A 19,525-nucleotide genomic window follows, 5' to 3' on the forward strand; every position below is an offset into this window, starting at 1 on the left:
ATAAAGGTAGGACGGTAGCTGATATAACTATATGGTAGCCATGTAATATGGCGAAACTATCACATAGGCTCAAAGGAGTATAACGACATGTACTAACTAACTAACTAGCTAACTACAACAAACACTTCTGTGGGTCCGGAGGTCCTCGGGGGACCCACAATGCCAAGGCCATCCATGCAACGTCAAAACCATCACAAGACGGCTACTCACCGAGCGAAAGACGAAGATCGAGGCATGATCTGACAGCAGCAGGCCATGCCAGTCAACCAGGGCGGCCGGGCACGGCCATTGTATTTATAGCTGAACAGCCAGATGCAAGATAGATGTGTGCAAGGCAAGATATTTGTTCTTGCACAAGCTACAAGTGACAAGTGACACCAGCCATCGGTCGTGCCTACCGGTTTTGGTGCGGAGCCATGGGCGCACAAAGTCTGGGCGCGCACCCTGAGGGCCAGGCGGGATGAGAACCTGGATGGCCACAACGGTCAATTTTTTCGCAGTCTTTCTACGCATGCCTCCATTTTTATTCATCCTCATCCTGCTCCTCTGCCATTCGACGTCCGTGGTGCAGCAAGGCCTTGTCGATGGTGCTCGGCGTGGGGGACCCTAAACGATGACATGACAGAGAGAAAGGCGTGCCAGGCCCTGCACTTGCATGGATCACGGCTCGACTGGACACTCCACAGGCGCTGGCCAAGGCGCTGGCTGCGATGCTGTTGGGTGCGGCCCGGTGGTGTTGTCTTTGCCTCTGGGCTAGTCGGCTGTCTACTCTGGACTTGGCACCAATGTTGACAGAGCTTTTGTCCATGCTACCATGGTCTTGGCATTGGGGGACCAGTGTGGATGGGGGGATGAAAGGGGAGTCCGGCGTGCGGTTACCGGTGGACTTTGCTGTATAAATACCACGGCCGAGTCCAGCTTATCAGGAGCCACTCTGGAAGAAGTCTCTGCAGCTCAGTCGCGATCTCCCTCTTCTACTCTCTCCCGCTCTCAGCCTCTGCACGTGCTTCTCCCCTCATCTCTCTATTCATCCTCTTTCTTCTCTTCCAACACCTGCAACCCCACAGTCATGCACTTCTCCAGCCTGCTCCTTGCCGCCACGGCCGCTGTGGCCTCGCCCCTTATGGCTCGTGATCAGACTATGATCTCTGCTCTGACCGTCGACTCTCCCTTCCCCATTCACGAGTCGTGCAACTCGACCCAGCGCCGCCAGCTGACCCGCGGTCTGCAGGAGGCCGTTATCCTGGCCGAGGCTGCCAAGGCTCACCTGCTCCAGCACGGCGCCGACTCTGAAATCAAGCAAAAGTACTTTGGTAACGGCAGCACTGCTACTCCCATTGGCTGGTACGAGCGCATCATCGCCGCTGACCGCGGTGCCATGACCTTCCGCTGTGACGATCCCGATGAGAACTGCGCGACGCAGAATGGCTGGGCTGGCCACTGGCGTGGTGACAACGCCTCGGCCGAGACCGTTATCTGCGATGCCTCGTACCACAAGCGTCTGTACCTCGATTCCATGTGCACCCGCGGCTACACGGTTGCCGGCTCCGCCCTGAATCTGTTCTGGGCCACTGATCTGCTGCACCGTCTGCTGCACGTCCCTGTCATCAGCGAGGGCATTGTCGATCACTTCACCGAGGACTACGAGGGCGCCAGTGTCCTGGCCGAGTCTGACCCCGCCAAGGCTAGCATTGACAGCGACATCCTGCAGTACTTTGCCGTTGAAGTTTACGCCTACGACGTCGCCGTTCCTGGCGAGGGATGCCTCGGTGCCGACCAGACCACCCACTCAAGCGCGACCTCCACCGAAGCCGCTGCCTCAAGTGCCACCAGCAGTGCTGCGGGTACGGTGAGTAAGAACCCTTCATTTGTCTATTAATTCTTCCCCCGTGACCATGTTTTACTGACCGGCTCTGTTATCTTTATAGGACTGCCATACCCATTCAGATGGCTCCGTGCACTGCGTCTAGGTCGCCGCTAGACAATGAACAGCAAAAATGGAGAGACGGGATCTAGTAAAAAAGAAAAGGGAAATTAATCGTGGATAGTTTCGGGATTTCGCTTGGGCGAGTCTATTGTCCACAGCTTGCACACTTTCTGGATTCTCCGTCCTGTGTTGGTGCCTTGGTATAACCACATAATATCAGTCTACACATATAATTACATGTATTAGGGTTAGGGCTTTGACTTTTGACTCAATCGTTTGATCATGCCGTCCACAACTTTATCCACCCCTTGCATGCCCCCGCACTTGTTAAACCGCGCATTCGACACAGCTCGAATGCATGGAAAGATGGTACATAAATACAAGAAGCTTGAATTCTCCAACGGCAACGAGCTAAAGTATCAGTGAACCAATCAAAATGATATGGAGAAGTGTTAGTTGACGGATCAGTTCCTTTGCCTAAACAGTCTGCATAAACAAGGCCTAGATCCTGGAGTAGTAGGAGTTGCTGTAGATATTGCATGAAGACTGGCTGGTTGATGTCGGGCCAACGATGGTGATCCGAGCTCTCGTAGTTTAATCAGGAGAGGGAGTGGGAGAGAGAGTTGATGAAAACTAGGCCTAACTCGCCAGATAGACACTCTGTAAGTAGGTGAGTAGTACTTGATAGAGAAAGCAGGAGGAAGAGCAGCTTCAAGTGTAGAGCAAACAAGGCAAAGGTGGCATGGAGTCTTGACAAGGAATCAGACAGGTCGGAAAGTCAGTCAAGGCCGAGTTCAAGCCTGCAGATGACGGGGCGTGAAACAAAACAAAACAGAGCGGAAGAAAAACAGAATAGTTATATAAAGAAACAGAACAAGGCAAGCACGGCGGCCGAGTCCTTGAAGAAATTATATTCTTGAGCAATTGCTGCTGGCTGATTCTTGACTCTTGCCAGATTTTATTTGGTCTGTGTTACCATCAGACTACCACCGAGTCTCTGGGAGCCTGATTTGTTTTTCCTTCTTCGTTTCTTTTCGTGTTTTTACTGCTCTTTTTTCTCTCTGTCTTTTGATCGTCGCTTATTTCGTCCCATAGTGTGTTTTTGGCGCCCTGCTCTGCCCGTCACGAGGATCCCTTTTTCTGTCTTATTCTCGAACAGCGCTCTTGTCCTCCAACTCCAACTATAGGCACACAACCACCGTCAGCCATATCCATTCCCCTTCCAACTCGACACGACTCGCTGGGGTTTTGACACGCCCTCTTGTGCAGCAGCAGCAGCAAATTCTTGCAGTCCTGCGCCTTGCCGTCTTTGCTCTAGCACGTGAACTCCAGAGCTGAAACACGCCCTTCGCGACAGCGGGCAGGCAACCACAGTTTTTGTTGTTTTTGCCTCCTTTGCGTGCTCCTTTTTTTGTTTTGTTTTTGGCCTTGATTGCGGCTATAGTCATATATTGCTTTTCTGCAGCGCCGAGTCCTTTTTTTTTTCCCCTCTCGTGTTCACATCAGAACAATGCAGTCCCTTTTGACGGTCAACAATAGTGTGACGCTTCTCAGTGTGAACATTGCCCCGTCGTCGTTCATAGCCGCCTTCACGCTTGGCCTTGTATTTCTATACATCTATCTTATCAGCGTTGCCCGTGTTCCTAGCCCGCTTCCCGTCTTACGCGCGCTGGGATCTTTGCCTGGCCGTCTTTTGCCGTCGTCCAAAGACTCCGACGAGCTTACCGCCCCTCCCGGCTACAGTCTCGACGAGTACGATCCGTTTAATGCCAACCAGCCCTACCACTACCGCTCCAGTCCGCTCCAGCTGCAGCACCGCCCGCAACATCTTCTAGGCGCCCCTCCGTCTCCCTCCACAAGCACCGTGCTTACGCGCCCGTACTACCTGCAACAAGGAGGCTTCTCGTCAGACCTTCACCTCGCCACCCAGCTCACCCAGATTGCCCAGCGGAGAACCGCCACGCCCATTCTGAATGCCAGCCCTCCAGAAAAACAGAAAAGGAAGCACTCATCCTCAAGTGCCGTCTCCAGCTCACCCCGCAACCCTGACCGCGAGCGGGATCACGACCGAAACCGAGACCGAGATTACAACTCGGGAAACAGCCACAGCCGCCCCTCCTCGGAACGCAAGTCCAGCTTCTTCCGCTCACGCGACCGCGGCCGAGACCGAGACCGAGACCGGGACTCGGAGCGCGAGAAGCCTCTTCCTCGCCTTCGACAGGCCGCCCCCGGGCCGCTTGACGGGACTGTACTCGCCCGATCCCTCCCCGCTGCCCCGCCAACTCCCAGCCCCACGCGGAGTAGTGCCGGGGCGCGAATTGCCGCTGGACTCGGACTTTCTCCCGACCGTTCCTCTGGACGTCGCAAACACCACCGCAGCATCAGCATCTATGAAAAAGACCACGCGCGAGATGACGTCTTTGCCAGCAGCAGCAGCACCAGCGGGAGTAGCAAAGACGCCGAAAAGTCCAGCAGCCGTTCGTCAGCTGCAAAGAGACACAGAGACCCTAGCCCGCACGGGTTCGGGCGCAGGCTCTTTGGCCGCGGGTGGCCCGCGCTCGAGAGCCCCAAGAAACGCCAGACAAGCCGCGTCTCGGGCTGATCGCACCCGCGCTTCGCTGATGCAGTGGCAGGACACAACAGAGTCGCAGGATAGCGACTTTGATTATGTTGGCGAGTGCAGTGCCATCACTGCCACACCAGCACACACTCGCTACGCCGACAGCGACTACGAACATGAAGTGGCTGCTTATACTACAGGCAACGATAGCGATAGCGATTCTTATGGAGGCTCGCTCTCGCCCTCGGCTACGCAGGCATTGGACATGGACATTGACGAAATCATTGCACGGTCCTACCGCAACCGCGGTCCTTCTGTTGACTCCGATAATGGTAGACACGATGGATATACACGGCCCAGACTACGTTCAGTCAAATCCCCTGCAACATCCCATGCCGGGAAAGGACCGCCTACTCAGAGCAAGACTCGGCCTACTCGGCCGGCCGGTGGACAGCTCATCACGCCACCAGCATCGCAGCAAAGTCACATGCTGTCCTTTGATGACATGGAAGTCTTTGATCCCTCTAATCTTAAGCTGCCGCCAATTGAGCCGGAGGTCTGTGAAACTATCTTCAGGCCCCCGCAAATGAAAGTGGAAGCGTGCCCTGTCCAAACTGGTAGGTTATCAGCGGTTGATACACTGCTGATCCTGTACTGACTGCGTATCCAGAGCTGCAACCAAATCATAGCACATCTCATTCTTCAGTGTGGAAGTTTCTTGTCGCCCGATACAACAAGGCCACTAGCTCAAAGCTCCGGCTCCTAGTCACTGTCCTTGTGTCATGCTTCGCCATTTCGACAGCCGTAACGATTACCACGCCCGTGCCCCTCGCCAACCGCCCGCCCGTGCCGGATCTCGTCAAAGTCGCTGGTGTCGCGCGCTCCTTTGAGTCTCTCGTCTACTACTCAGAAGGCGGCTCGCACCGCGTGACCGAACTCCAGCGCACCAGCCATGCCATCTGGGACCTAGGCGAGACGGTGCGCGACGCCAACATCCCGTCGGCGCCACTGATTCACGACATTCTCGATGCGCTCAGCGACGACCTCAACGTGCTCTCGCTCGAAATGAACAAGTTTTTCGCGCGGGTTGACGGCGACATTGACAGCATCCTGATCATCATGGAGTGGGCGCGCCGCGAGCTGCACAGCGTGCAACAGCTGCCATGGACCCCTGTGTCTTACATGCTCGACAACTTCTACCTGACGTTTGCCGGGTCTGGCGTCTTCGAGCTGCCCGACGGCCAGCAAACGGCGCTCGGCGCGCTTGCGACGCGTGTCATCGGGCGCACGCAGAGCCAGCGCGCGCGGCACGCGCTCGAGCGCACCTTTCTCGAGTTCCTCGGCGTCATGGAGAACGTCGTCACGAGCGAGCTAGAGCGCAGCATGCCCATCCTGTCGCGCTTCGACCTGGCCGACACCAAATTCCAGATGCTTGCCGAGACGGTGCAGCGCGACGATGCCGACACCGAGGACGAGCGCCGGGCAATGCTCGCGTCGTTGTGGACAAAGATGCTCGGCCCGCGCGCTGCAGCCGTGCAAAAATACGATCGCAACAAGGAGCTGCTGCGTGACGTGCGCACCAAGACCCAGAGCAACAAGTACATTCTTGTCGACCACAATGCAAAGCTCGGCGCGCTCAAGGCCGCGCTCGACGGCATCCGCAAGACTCTCGTGTCGCCGCTGATCCGCACCGTCAACTCGACATCGTTGACGCTTGCAGACCAAATCAAGGGCCTTGACGAGGTCAGCTCGCATTTGTCGTCGTTGCGTCAAGACCAGAGACAACGGCTGCTGCAGCTATTGTATGGAAACTTGGAACCACACTTGACAATAGACGACGTGCGGTCTGGGCGCGCGGAAGCCAAAGTTTGACCAAAGATTGCCTGTACTGAGCGGCTATGAGTATATTCAAGGATTTGTGGGTTTACTTGAAGCTGCATAGTTGAAAGTTGAACATGTAAATATGATTGTCGCGAGCCGTATAGTGAATGAATCAACCTGTAGAAGCTTTGTTAATATGAACAACAGTGAACATTCGCCCAAGTCGGAGTAGGCGACAACAAAGCTGGTCCCACATATTTCACCAACTACTGTAACACGAAACCAATCATCACCATGACGTTGTGAGGGAGAAAATAAACTCATATCAAGAAAAGCTGCCAACAAGATAAAGCTGTCAAGACGGGTAGAATGCCGGATACCAAGATTCGGAAGTATACCGTTACATCATTGTGTGACTCAACACAATACTAGCCCCGTCTTGCATCACCAAGAACCCTCATCCACAGCACGCCTCGTTGCATGGCCCAACTTATCTCCATAACAGCCACTATCCACCAACAAGGATAAACGAAAAAAAAAATGAACGGCCATCCATCATGTAGTGGGAATCGTAAAAATGATATCAAAAAAAATAAAAATCCAAAACAACAAGAGACCCGGTCAACAAATACCAAAAAGCATCACCGCGTGCAGCGTTGAGAGAGGAAGTGAGAAACAAACAAAGACCTGCCACCGTTATTCGAAACCATTTGAAAAAACTTTTGATTATCTCCAAAGACACGCGCCATAACAGGCAACGAGGCAAAGGAAAAAAGACATCCGAATCGTTAGTGCTTCGTGAAAAAAGGCCATACTGGGGGCCTAGCCATTCGTTTGTGGGGAAGAAGGAAAGACGCCGTCGTAAGCACACGAGAAAAGAAAAGGAAAGGAGATAGAAATAGAGGTGCACAAATGAGAAGGAAAAAGAACACAGAGACAGAAGAGGAAAAGGGGCAATGTCTCAGAAGAGGGTCTCTGGAGAAAGAGAAACCTAAGCCTCAGTCGCAGGCTCCTCCTTCTTCTCCTCGCCGGTCTGGGTCTTCAGGTACTCGTCGTAGACAGCCATAGCCTCATCGACTCTACCCTTCAGAGCAGCCTCATCCTCAATGAGACGAATGAGCTCATTGTTTTCCATCTCTAGCAGCATACCGGTGATCTTACCAGCAAGGTCGGGCTGAACAGCCTGGATCTTGGGGAAAATAAGCTCACCCAACATCTGCTTCTGCTGGGCAGGGTCGGGGATAGCGGAGATCTGGGCCTGGAGGGGAGAGACACCAGCCTCGGTACCGGCAGGAGGACCCTGGCGGTTAGCAGGAGGGAAGTTACCAGCGGGCTGGTTGCCACGTCCCATACCACGGCCCATGCCGCCCTGAGGACGAGCGTTGGGGGGGAAGCCAGCCATGCCAGGGCCAGAGGCCATGTTGACGGGCATTCCCTGCATAGGGCTACGACCAGAAGGGACAGAGCCACGGCCACCACCTGGCATCTGCATGTACATGGGGTTGCCGCCGGGGTAAGGACCGTTGGGGGGGAACTGGCCAACGTACATGTTGGGAGGCATCTGACCAGGCATACCACGGCCACCCTGCTGAGGGAAGCCGGCAGGGAACTGGCCAGGACGGCCGCCGTTAGGCATGGGCATACCAGGCTGGCCGTAGGGGATACCGCGGCCACCCTGGGGAATGAATCCGGACTGCTGAGCACCACCGGGGTAGTACATCTGAGGAGCCATGAAGCCCTGGCCCATGGCACCACCAGCGGCCACCTGCTGCATGCGGAGCTGGTTGCGAGCCTGGATGCTAGCCTCAAGCTGGCTCTTGCGAACCTCCTTGCGCTGAGCCAGAGCAACGTAGAGGGGCTTGCCCTCAATCATACGCTGGTTCATCTCAGTGACAGCCTTGGTGGCATCATCGGGGTTCTGGAAGCAGACGAAACCAAAGCCCTTGCTCTTGCCAAGCTTGCGGTCGGTCTTCTTGGATTCGGCCTTCTCGTCAGCAGGAGTGGCCTCCTCGCTCTCGTTGTCCTGAGCCTCCTCCTTGACCTCTTCTTTGGGCTCCTCCTTGGCCTCCTCCTTGGCCTCCTCCTTGGTCTCCTCCTTGGCCTCCTCCTTGACCTCTTCCTTGGATTCCTCCTGGGCTTCCTCGGAATCCTCCTTCTTCTCCTCCTCTTCAGATGCATCAGTGACAACCTCACGCATGACCTTGGCCGAAGTGATCGGGCCAAATTCGGCGAACATGACACGCAGCTTGTCGTCATCAACATCATCGTTCAGGTTCTTGATGTAAAGGTTGACACCCTGGTACTTGTTCTGCTTCTCCAGGCGAGCAGCTTCGTAGGACTTACGCAGCTCCTCCTCACGCTCGTGCTTCTTCTGAGCACGGCCAACGTACAGGTCCTGGCCACGGAAGTCCTTGCCGTTTAGCTCGTTGACAGCCTTGGAAGCGCTCTCGTGGGTAGTAAAGTTGACAAACCCGAAACCACGGTTCTTGCCCTCAACATCACGAGCCAGCGAAGAAGAGGTGACGTCGCCAAACTGGGCGAAGAGCTCACGGAACTCATCATCGTTAACGTCCAGGTGAATGTTCTTGACGTAGACGTTGGTGAAGTTAGCCTTCATCTCGTCGAACTTGCTCTGGCGGTCCTTCTTGGGGATGTGAGGGCCGACGTAGACCTTCTTGTCGTTCAGCAGCATGCCGTTAACATGCTTAATGGCCTGCTGAGCGGCCTCGTCGGTCTCGTAGTGGACGAATCCGTAGCCCTTAGAGACGCCATGCTCATCCTGGGCAACCTTGCAGGACAGAATGTTGCCGAAGGCGGCAAAGGTATCGTGGAGAGCCTTGTTGTCAATGGCAACATCAAGGTTCTTGATGAAAACATTGCCCTGGCCAGTCTTGCGAAGAGCAGGATCGCGCTGCGACCACATAATGCGGCAAGGGCGGCCCTTGATCAGGGTGTAGTTGAGCTCATCGAGAGCCTTCTCGCCATCGGCAGTGTTGTTGTAGTTGACGTAAGCGTAGCCCAGGGAGCGACGGGTGACGGCATCACGGCAAACACGGATGGAAGCGACAGAGCCAATCTGAGAGAAAAGCTCGAACAGCATGGCCTCGGTAACCGAGGGGTCCAGCTCACCGACGTAGAGGGAAGCAGAGTTCTGGGGGTGGGCGTTGGAGGTGGTAGGAGCAGCGCTGGCATCGGCCTCGGCGGCGGGAGCCTCAGTAGCAGGAGAGGCGGCGGGAGCCTTGTCAGCGATGGAAGCGTTGCTCATCGTGTTGGTGATCTGGTCAACAGAAGAAGCCATTTTAATTCTAGATAGGGCACGCAAAGTTAGAAACGACCCTTGTACAGCAACAAAGAGAGGCGGGGAATCAGGCAACATACGTTTGTATTTGGAATTTCAATCAAGAATTTATCCAAGTAATAGGCAAAACTCGAGGCTTAAGGAGAAGAAGCGCTCGAAACTAGAGTCAGCGTGAGAAATGTTAGAAAAGACGATCTTTGCTGACACATGCACTATCGCCACCCCGCCATGGGCTCAGGGTTAAGTTTCCCGGTAAGAACGGCAACAATGGTAAGTTTGTTGAAAGACGAGCAAGCCTTCATGACAGAAAGGGGATGAGGAGGTAATCTAGACTAACCTGAAGAATTGAAGAAGGTTGTAAAGAGACAAAACACAAAGATGCAGTCTCAAAAGAAAGGAAATTGGCGAATGGAGGGGTTGACTTTTCCGAGTTTTTTTGGATTTTCGTAGGCGGTTTTCTGAGTTTTTTTTTAAACTTGGCTAAGGGACCGAGGACAGAGAACAAGTACGGCAGAATCGTACTCCCAATCTGAAATCTCGTTTTTTAGGGGGTTTGGTGGTGGTGGTGATAAAAAGAGGTTTGGCGAGGTGGGTTGAAGAAGGAGAAAAAAAAAGAAGAGAGAGGAGGGAGAAATATTTTCTGTATTGGTCGCTTTGTTATGGGAAGATTTTTATTCTTTTTTAGCTAGCAATTACTTCGTCCACAACTCCAACCAACCCCATTCTTTCCCGATTCATCACAAACTGGGTACGTACCTTGGGCAGCTAGAAAAAAAATTCTCTTCTTGCCAATTTTTTCAGTGGGCAAGTGCTGGAGAACCAATTTGCAGGTGGGACCAGCAACACGGCACCCCCACTAACTTCTGTAGGGTTACTAGAGGCTGGGTCAGGGCTAGTTGCTGCTTCTAACCCTAAGCATGTGACCAAATTAATACCGCGTCAACATGGATGTACATACATATGGATGTAAAGGCGGGTGGGGCGGGTTCTTGTGTGCATATGAACTTGTATCATCTGTCTACAAGATGGCAGGGCTCTGTTTCTGTTACATTGTGAATCCTTTGGGATGTGGCATGCATCATGAGCCATTCCATGTATCGCGGCAGTCAGGTCCAAGCCATGGAACAGGTAACTAGCAAAGACAGAAAACTATTTGGTTGAAGCAATGCATGACATGATATCGGTCTCTGTAGCTGGTGATAACCCTAGCACAGTAACCAAAAAGTGGAGTAGGGACAGGAGGGTTAAGCTGCAGTGAGGCTGCCAAACAGATGAGGGCAACTGCGGGAGATGATGCATTGCTTCGTTTGACATTGGCAGCCTGGTTGGAAAACACTTTGAATATATTTTCTTATTCCAGACTTCATGCCTTCCCCATCACCATACGCCTTCAAAACACCCGTTCGACACTCTCACTACTTTCGCACGCATATTTCCTGTATTTTCTCGTCTTTTGTGGCGACGTCACCACACACTTGTACAAACCCCATAACAACACATAATTCTCCAAATCTGTTTGTCTTTCTAGCTGGTAGCAAACCCACCAAGCAACTAGCATCCCGGTCAATGGGACAAGCTATACCATCAAGACCATTCATCAGTCCTGTTATCAAGCCCATATAGAGCCAACCTGCGAGTATTTATATCAATCATCGCCGTTGCCGCCACCATGATTCCCAGTTTCAGCGGCAACTCTCGCCGCGTTCGCAATGTCAATATGAGCGGCAACAACTCGGCCTTTTCTATCTGGGCGCCATCATCGGGCTTTGGAGCTTCTGATGCCGTCAGCAAAGCCGAGGAGAAGCGGAAGCGCCGCCAGCTTGACAAGAAGAAAACCGAGGCTGTTCAGACCGTGCAGAGAGTATGGAGGGGTCATAGAGTGAGAGGCTTATTGCGGCGTTCTCGTCAAGCGGAGTTTGATAAAATATACAGCACTGCTGAGCACTCGACTCCACAACACCGCCTCTGTGCTGCCATTCCACTGATATCTACCTCGTTCAAACCCAATGGTACCGGCGAACAGCGTGTTCTCGCCGTTGCTCATGATATCCGTGAGGTGGGCTCTAAGGCATTTGCTGAGCTTATAGGGAGCATGCAGTCTCGACTTCTCTGTGATAAAATAATAGATGCTCTTAAGGAGTATGTCCCATTTCAGGCTTCTACAATTGACGTCCGAAACTTGAACGATTTACTACACGCGTTAATTGTATCAGCCTCATCTGCTGGGGTTTTGCTACAGCCACTACTGCCTAAGTACTACAAGCTTCTTATCGAAATCCGAGATTCTATAAGCTTGGGCCAAGAGACGCAACATAACTGGACAGTTGCTATACGTGTGCCACTGGAACTGTCGTGCTCCAATGCCGTCGACAAAGGTACAAAAAACTAGGAGATTTTGTGCTCTTCATAACACCAAGCTAACAATCCCCGCCATAGGATACTTGAACTCTGTCTATAGTGCCTTCTCTTTCTCTCTTCTCACATACGAGAGTACTGAGAACACACGCAATATTATCAGATCACTGGCTGAAATAGTCGACATCTCAATCTTGTCCTCTACAATCGTTGGGGAGTTTTCTAAACACAAAGAATATTTTCAGCATGATGACAGGGCTTTGTGGATAATAGCCCATCTGATCTTGCTCGGCTCTGAAGCAGGTCGTGGCACAACATATGGTGCTTTTATGGATGCCTTGCTCATTCTAGTCAATGCAATATCTTCACAACTAACCCAGACAATTACAACAAAAAACTCAGATCTACTGGATAATGTTGTTGAAAGCGATTCTGAAACTGAAGAAGATCGAGTCAAAGTGAAGCAAACTATTGAACTCCCCCCCTACGTTGAACAACAACTGGAATCTTTGACAACTCAACCCGCCATTGAACACTTGGTCAAAAGCTTCAACCTGTGTGTTACAATCCAATATTTTCTACAAAAGTATACACGATTGCCCAACTAACGAACGAAATAGGGACACTCTCCAAACGCCTCAAGATGTGGCTTCAGCCACTAGCACCATAGCTGGCTACATGATGTGCCTATTCAAGTGCTTCCCCAAGCGACGTGACGAAATTAGCCTAAGGCTTTTCCTTAGCAACATCAGCACTGCTAAAGGAAAAGTTCCCCTTCTTCAGCATCTTTTAGGAGCCCTACTAAACACTACCCTCTATCGACAAGTTATGTCGTTTGAGTTGGAGCCTCTGGTTGCCCTGAAGCAATACCTGGATCCAGCCTCGAATAATTCAGTTTCTGAAACGGAGTGGAGGATTGTTCTGCTTACTCTCGACCTTTACTCTTTTGTGCTGAGACTTACAGACGATGATGACTTTTTTGCCCGACTCATGATTCCTGATACTTCCCTCACTTCCGAGACTCCGCGAATCCAGCAGTGCAATTTGTCTATGGCCGAACTTTCCAGTCTCTCACGTTTCCTGTGTCAGATGTCATTTCCGTTGTACAACAATAATGCCGAACTCGAGATTGAACCAAACTCAGACTCTCCAACATACGGTACTTTCACATCTCGTGGGAAACAGCCCTTATGGTCATCTGGAGAGTCGGAGATTGTGAAGAACCAAGCAGCACCCAATGCTACCCTGATGAAGCTGGATTTGCCACATCTAAAGGTCATCATTACCAATGCGCTCAATATGCTTTATGATCGGGATTCACGACGAAAATTCCTTCCTGCGGACCATTGGTTGATGAAAACCAAGTTTAATATGTCTGGGTTTGTCACAGATGTTGTGATTGAGCACGAAAGACAACTTGCAGGCGAAGAAGAGCAGGAAGATATAGAGCAGCTATTCCGGCCAGCTACAACACCTTTCATGAGACTTGGGAACAACTTTTACACAAATCGCTCTGAAATGCTGAGTCCCCAGGTACAACGGGATATACAGAGAAGAAAGACCCAACGTTCTCGTATGAAGGCTATTATTGGTCCTCGTCTCGAAGTCCTTCGACACATGCCATTTGTGATTCCGTTTGACACGCGTGTGGAATTGATGCGCAAGTTTGTGAAGATAGACAAGATGAAGACGCGAAAGGGGAGACTCGATCATGAGAATCTGCGAGCAGCACTTAACAACGGCGCTGATGAAGGCTTTATCCGAGGACGCGACGTTCAAATCCAGCGTCAGAGGCTTTTTGAGTCCGCCTTTGATGGACTCTGGGAGGTTGGAGCAGGGATCAAGAACCCACTACACATCATTTTTGTGGACCAATTCGGGGCCACTGAAGCAGGAATTGATGGGGGTGGTGTCACCAAGGAGTTTCTCATCAGTGTTACCAGCGAGGCCTTTGGATCATCTGGGCTTTTCACAACGAACTCCCAGAACCAGTATTACCCTGACCCATCGCAGTATGATTGGTTCTTGCAAAAGTCCAAAACTTCCAGCACTGCAGAGGAAAGACAGAGATGTTTTGAAAAGTTGAAAAGGCTTTTGGATAGGTATGAATTCCTGGGTAGAGTGGTAGGTAAGTGCATCTACGAAGGGATCCTGATAGATGTAAGCTTTGCGCCGTTTTTTCTCCTCAAATGGATCATGGGAATAAATGGGGCAACAGGTTACAAAGGCAACATTAACGACCTGAGGGACCTTGATGAGCAGACGTACCAAGGCCTGGTAATGTTGAAAAACGTGCGAGACGCCTCAGAGATGGAGCTAGACTTTACGGTGGATGACCAAGCAGGAATCCCCGGAGAAGCGCCAGTCTACATTACTCGTAACCTCATTCCAAATGGCGACAAGCTTGCAGTCACAAACGAAAACCGGCTACTGTACACCTCCTACTTTTCGCGACACCGTCTAGTAGTGCAATCTCAGAAGATATCGACAGCGTTCTTACGAGGACTATGGGATATCATTGCACCGTCATGGATTTCCATGTTCAGCCAGTGGGAGCTCCAGCGTTTAGTGGGCGGAGATTCAGCACCAGTTGATCTCGACGACTGGAGAGCCAACACATACTACAGTGGCATCTACGTCATTGGTGATGATAATGAGGAGCATCCTGTCATCAAAATGTTCTGGGAGGTGATGCATGAGCTGGATGAAGAGCAGCGACGCCAAGTCTTGCAGTATGCCACATCTGTACCGAGAGCGCCACTTCTGGGCTTTTCGCAGTTGAACCCGCGCTTCGCAATCCGCGATTCACAGTCGACAACGCATGGGGACCGGCTCCCAAGTGCATCGACGTGCATGAACTTGCTGAAGCTGCCACCTTACAAGAGCAAGGAAATTATGCGGCAGAAGTTGCTGTATGCCATTCAGTCGGGAGCCGGGTTTGAGTTGAGTTAAGACGGACGAGAGGCAAGAGGTCAATACAAACCAGATGCTAGTGAACTGACGTTCTGTAGCTACATACATAACTAACCATTGTTCTTATGTTGTAAAGTTGGTTGTGGCATGTGATAATTACTACATATTCTGATGACAGCTGGCAACAGCTGGAGAAGCCAAATGAACCAGCTGCAAGCCAAAAGAACACAAGCGGCCCACAGCTGACAAGTGGGCTTTTGTTGGCGCTTGCGAAGCAAGTGACATATTAAGTTGGTTTGGGGGGGGGGGAGTGGTGGAAAAGGTTTGAAAAAAGTGGAGATGATCAGTCACGTGAGTTCTTAGCATTGCTTGAGCCTGCCACTCTCTCAGCACTGCGTGAGCTTGCTGCTTTCCTAGCATTGCTGGAGTCTGCTACGCTCTTAGCACTGCTCGCCCCCCCACCCCACGCTTCTAGTAGGCCTTTTCTCTTAGTTGCTTAAATACGTGGTTCAGGCGGACAGTTGGCGAGAATGCGGGCTAAGGATGATGACTTACACACATCCATACATACATACGGATTGCTCAGGTTTTGGTGTGATAGATGGTTACAGTGTTTTCAGGTTGTTGTACATAGTCAAGGGTTGATTGCTACAGGATTCTACACTGTTTGCAAGCGCCACTATTTAGCACCGGTGCACTATAGGCCAGGGGCTGAGGACCTATGTATTTTATGACTCAGTGAACTCCGACGCAGTATGTAGCCAATAGTTAGTCATGTAAGCATATGCGATGTACCACAAATGGCAATCCAGGTACATGATATTGTCTGCAACTGGTCACTTTGTAATGAATGGAGATTTTGGAGTGCATGTAGCGCCAAGTCTATAGCTGCTTAACCTCGGCTTCAAGTCCTCCACAAAGACCGCAAGATCAAACATCGAGTCAATTTTGGCGCTTGTCCACAGACTGTTAAGCGTCCCTGATATGCACATGTCTGTTTGATTTCTTGTTGACCCATGCCAGCGGGCTAGTATATAAAAGGTTAGCTCGGCATGACTTCAAGACACAATGAGATTGATTGAGCCGAAGAGAAGCGTCTGTTTGCGTAGTTATGTATTTTTCTAGAGAATGGCAAGCAATAAAAACGCCCCGAATTCAGAAGGCTAACATATAAGTCACATTTATGTCTGTAAGCAGAGCGAGTACAGCAAAACTCCATGCCGCCTAGATTCGAGTGTAAAGCCTTGTCCTACACTTGGGATCCAGGTGGCAAAGAAGGATGAAGATGCAACCAAAGGTGAAAGGGGTTGTTAACCTGAAAAAAAAATAGAGACAAAAGCCCACAAGAGAGCTGAGATGGGCGTAGAAATCCAGGCCACCTGATTGGCGACTACACTGCGCATCACGTGATCGGATCAACAACCGGACATGAAGCTTTGAACAGCCGGTCTAGGCGCCCCAGCCCAGCATCGTGACCGAAAAAAAGACTGCGCCGTGACTCTGCACCCAGTGTTGGTAGCTCCGATGCGGGCCACCGCTAGGCCCAAAAATACAGACAGCAATATTGAATCACGTAGGCATTCCTGGCTTGGGTGACTGGAAGCTATCGTCTTCTTGAGACAACACAGTAGTTCAGCCTCTGTATTTGCCAGGCTGTGACTTCTAATGTCCAATGTAATTACAGCGGCTGAATGCCCTGAACCCCCCAGAGCTAGCGGCCTGTTCAGGGTCCCACAGAGGAAGAAAAAAAATATCAGAGTGACGTAAAAAAATAAGAAAACATTTAAGTTGATTCCGTCTTCGTCGGAGAACCAGCAACTCTTGGAGCGGCCATCTTTGTTTTCCTTGGGTTTCTTAGCCTCTACCGTGTCGCTTACTACATATAAGCGTCTCATCCTCTCTGTTCAGCTTTTTCTTTTTGCTGCTTTGTGACTGAACACTTTTCTGCTTCTGCTGCCTTCGTCTCTACAACCTTCATCATGTCCTCCTCGACGCCGCTTGGCCGCAGTTTGCAGCGCTCGTCGCGCCAAATCTCTCGACTTCAAAGTACTCGCCTAGTGCTAGCATCTTCGAGGTCTCTTTCCAGTACCTCGGTCTCTTCTTCTTTTTCTACTACCAACCAACTACGGCAACAACAAGCAGCGACCTCTCGTCTAGTATACCAAAAACATGCCTCATGGACCCCCCGCGCCGCTGCCGCCGCTGCCCGCTCCGTGCTCCACAGGCCGTTTAGCACAACTCCTGCCCGTCAATCCGAAGCCGCTAACGACGATACCTTCGACCCCATCACCATTGAGCGCGAGTCAGACCAGGTCGATGTCTGTATTGTGGGTGGAGGTCCTGCAGGCATGGCTGCGGCCATCCGCCTCAAGCAGCTGGCCAACGAAGCTGGAAATGAGGACTTCCGGGTCCTGCTGCTAGAAAAGGCCGGTGAGATCGGCGCACACATTCTCTCAGGTGCCGTGATACAGCCGTCAGCCATCAACGAGCTTGTCCCCGACTGGCTTGACGAGAACAACCCTAATCACTTTGAACATGCCACACCTGCTACTACGGACCGCATGCGCCTTCTGCTCAAGAACTACTCGTTGCCTGTGCCAGCGCCGCCGCAGATGCATAACGATGGCAACTACATTGTGAGTCTAAATCAGTTCACGGCCTGGCTAGGAGAGCGCGCTGAAGAAGTCGGCGTCGAGGTTTATCCTGGTTTTGCTGCGTCGGAGGTGCTATATAACTCCGACGGCTCTGTCAAGGGAGTGGCTACCAACGATCTTGGTCTGAGCAAAGAGGGTAAGCCCAAGGACTCATTCGAGCGTGGCATGGAATTCCATGCCAAGGTTACCCTGTTTGCTGAGGGCTGCCATGGAAGCTTGAGCAAGCAAGTAATCAATAAGTTTGACCTGCGCCGCGATAGTCAGCACCAAACATATGGTCTCGGCCTGAAAGAAGTTTGGGAGGTTGACCCTGCCAAGTTCAACAAGGGCTCCATCACCCATACTGTGGGATACCCCCTTAGCTACGACACCTATGGTGGTGGCTTCATGTATCACTTTGGTGACAACCTAGTCACCGTTGGGCTCGTCATATCACTCGACTACTCCAACCCGTGGACCTCACCCTACCAGGAGTTCCAAAAGATGAAGCTACACCCCATTTACCGCGAAGCCCTTGAAGGTGGAAAATGCATATCGTACGGTGCCCGGTCACTAATTGAGGGTGGCTTCCAATCCATTCCCAAAGTCGCTTTCCCTGGTGGTGCCCTTATTGGTGACTCGGCTGGCTTTGTCAATGTCCCCAAGGTCAAGGGCACTCACAATGCTATGAAGTCCGGCATGCTCGCTGCCGAAGCTGCCTGGAAGGCACTTTCCAACACTAGCGAGTCCGGCTCATCGGTCTTCCTTTACGACTATGAAGATAGTCTCCGCAATAGCTCTATCTGGAAAGAACTGTATGAGGTCCGCAACATGCGCCCGTCGTTTCACTCGCCGCTCGGCATGTACGGTGGCCTGGTCTACTCTGGCCTCGAGGCCTTTGTGCTGCGTGGCCGTGTCCCGTGGACATTTAAGCACGGCATGCCTGACTATGCCAACACCAAGCGTGCTGACGACTGCCCCAAGATCGAGTACCCCAAGCCTGATGGCAAGATTACCTTTGATCTGCTGACCAGTGTCTCACGTACTGCCACGATGCACGAGGAGGACGAACCGGTGCATCTGCAGGTCAAGGACTGGGATGCACACACTGACAAGGCGTGGCCTCTGTACAAGGGCCTTGAGAACCGGTTCTGCCCAGCTGGTGTATATGAGTACGTAGAAGACGATAGCAAAAATCACGGTGTCCGCTTCCAGATCAACTCCCAAAAGTAAGTAACAGTCATCGGACCCAGATATACTGAAATGGAACTCAATTGTCTGCTAACACCACTTCTAGCTGCATCCATTGCAAAACGTGTGACATCAAGGCTCCCCAGCAAGACATCAACTGGCAGGTTCCTCAGGGAGGCGAAGGTCCTAAATACTACATGACATAAGTGTGTGAAGAGACCGAGGACGGCGTGTTTGATTCGGGCGCAAGTGTACAACATTGTTTAGCTAGGTTTAAGATCTGAGTAGACGTCGTAGTTAATGTTTAAGTATCCAATCAATCCTTGCATATCATAGGGTTAGGCATCTTCCTGCCAAAACCGATTCACGTGATCGTAAAACCCTTATCTATCGTCATTCTCGCTGACGACAAAATGCCCCGCGATTTTGCGATGAGTCTTTCGCATCACAGAACTAGTGATTAACACACACACAAATCAGAAAATACCGCGATCATTAGGGGATTTTTTTTGTGCATCAGCCTTTCTTTTTTGTTCCACAAGATTTCCATTTCTGTATGTTCCTCTCAGTTTTTCTCCGGTGAACTTAACCCAGACATTTGATCTTTCTTTGAGCCCCTCCATTGCGAACTTTTTCTTTTTTTTGAGCCTGCGTTCATCTCTGCTTTTCTTTGTGTGGGTTAAAACTCGAACAAAGGAGTACTCTAACTAGTTGGTATTCGATGATTAACTTTTGCGTCTAGTCATACAACAATCCCACATTGTCGTCACACTATTTCACTTCTTCTTTTGTTTGTCTCTCTCCGGTTATCAGCATAGCCCACCACA

General features: G+C 51.4%; 6 protein-coding genes across 6 annotated transcripts; 5 read left to right on the forward strand and 1 right to left on the reverse strand.

Moving 5' to 3' along the window:
• Nucleotides 1-1,069: 1,069 nt before the first annotated feature.
• On the forward strand, nucleotides 1,070-1,981 carry BROUX77_001883 (uncharacterized protein; the record flags this gene model as incomplete). The annotated part of the gene is made up of 2 exons (XM_073746361.1): nucleotides 1,070-1,853; nucleotides 1,929-1,981. 2 exons carry the CDS (start codon nucleotides 1,070-1,072, stop codon nucleotides 1,979-1,981), a joined length of 837 nt encoding a protein of 278 aa, XP_073606965.1.
• Nucleotides 1,982-3,437: 1,456 nt separating this feature from the next.
• Nucleotides 3,438-4,529, forward strand: BROUX77_001884 (uncharacterized protein; the record flags this gene model as incomplete). Its single annotated transcript, XM_073746362.1, has 1 exon — nucleotides 3,438-4,529. One exon carries the CDS (start codon nucleotides 3,438-3,440, stop codon nucleotides 4,527-4,529), a length of 1,092 nt encoding a protein of 363 aa, XP_073606966.1.
• A 19-nt stretch (nucleotides 4,530-4,548) lies between these two features.
• On the forward strand, nucleotides 4,549-6,359 carry BROUX77_001885 (uncharacterized protein; the record flags this gene model as incomplete). Its single annotated transcript, XM_073746363.1, has 2 exons — nucleotides 4,549-5,104; nucleotides 5,158-6,359. 2 exons carry the CDS (start codon nucleotides 4,549-4,551, stop codon nucleotides 6,357-6,359), a joined length of 1,758 nt encoding a protein of 585 aa, XP_073606967.1.
• Nucleotides 6,360-7,299: 940 nt separating this feature from the next.
• Nucleotides 7,300-9,606, reverse strand: BROUX77_001886 (uncharacterized protein; the record flags this gene model as incomplete). The annotated part of the gene is made up of 1 exon (XM_073746364.1): nucleotides 7,300-9,606. One exon carries the CDS (start codon nucleotides 9,604-9,606, stop codon nucleotides 7,300-7,302), a length of 2,307 nt encoding a protein of 768 aa, XP_073606968.1.
• A 1,669-nt stretch (nucleotides 9,607-11,275) lies between these two features.
• On the forward strand, nucleotides 11,276-14,913 carry BROUX77_001887 (uncharacterized protein; the record flags this gene model as incomplete). Its single annotated transcript, XM_073746365.1, has 3 exons — nucleotides 11,276-11,981; nucleotides 12,043-12,517; nucleotides 12,582-14,913. The coding sequence occupies 3 exons, from the start codon at nucleotides 11,276-11,278 to the stop codon at nucleotides 14,911-14,913; spliced, it is 3,513 nt and encodes a 1,170-aa protein (XP_073606969.1).
• Nucleotides 14,914-16,853: 1,940 nt separating this feature from the next.
• Nucleotides 16,854-18,904, forward strand: BROUX77_001888 (uncharacterized protein; the record flags this gene model as incomplete). Its single annotated transcript, XM_073746366.1, has 2 exons — nucleotides 16,854-18,736; nucleotides 18,805-18,904. 2 exons carry the CDS (start codon nucleotides 16,854-16,856, stop codon nucleotides 18,902-18,904), a joined length of 1,983 nt encoding a protein of 660 aa, XP_073606970.1.
• Between the last annotated feature and the right edge of the window lie 621 nt (nucleotides 18,905-19,525).

The sequence above is a fragment of the Berkeleyomyces rouxiae genome (assembly GCF_048999995.1).
Source record: "Berkeleyomyces rouxiae strain 22BRR77 chromosome Unknown BrBRR77_ptg000002l, whole genome shotgun sequence".
NCBI lineage: Eukaryota > Fungi > Ascomycota > Sordariomycetes > Microascales > Ceratocystidaceae > Berkeleyomyces > Berkeleyomyces rouxiae.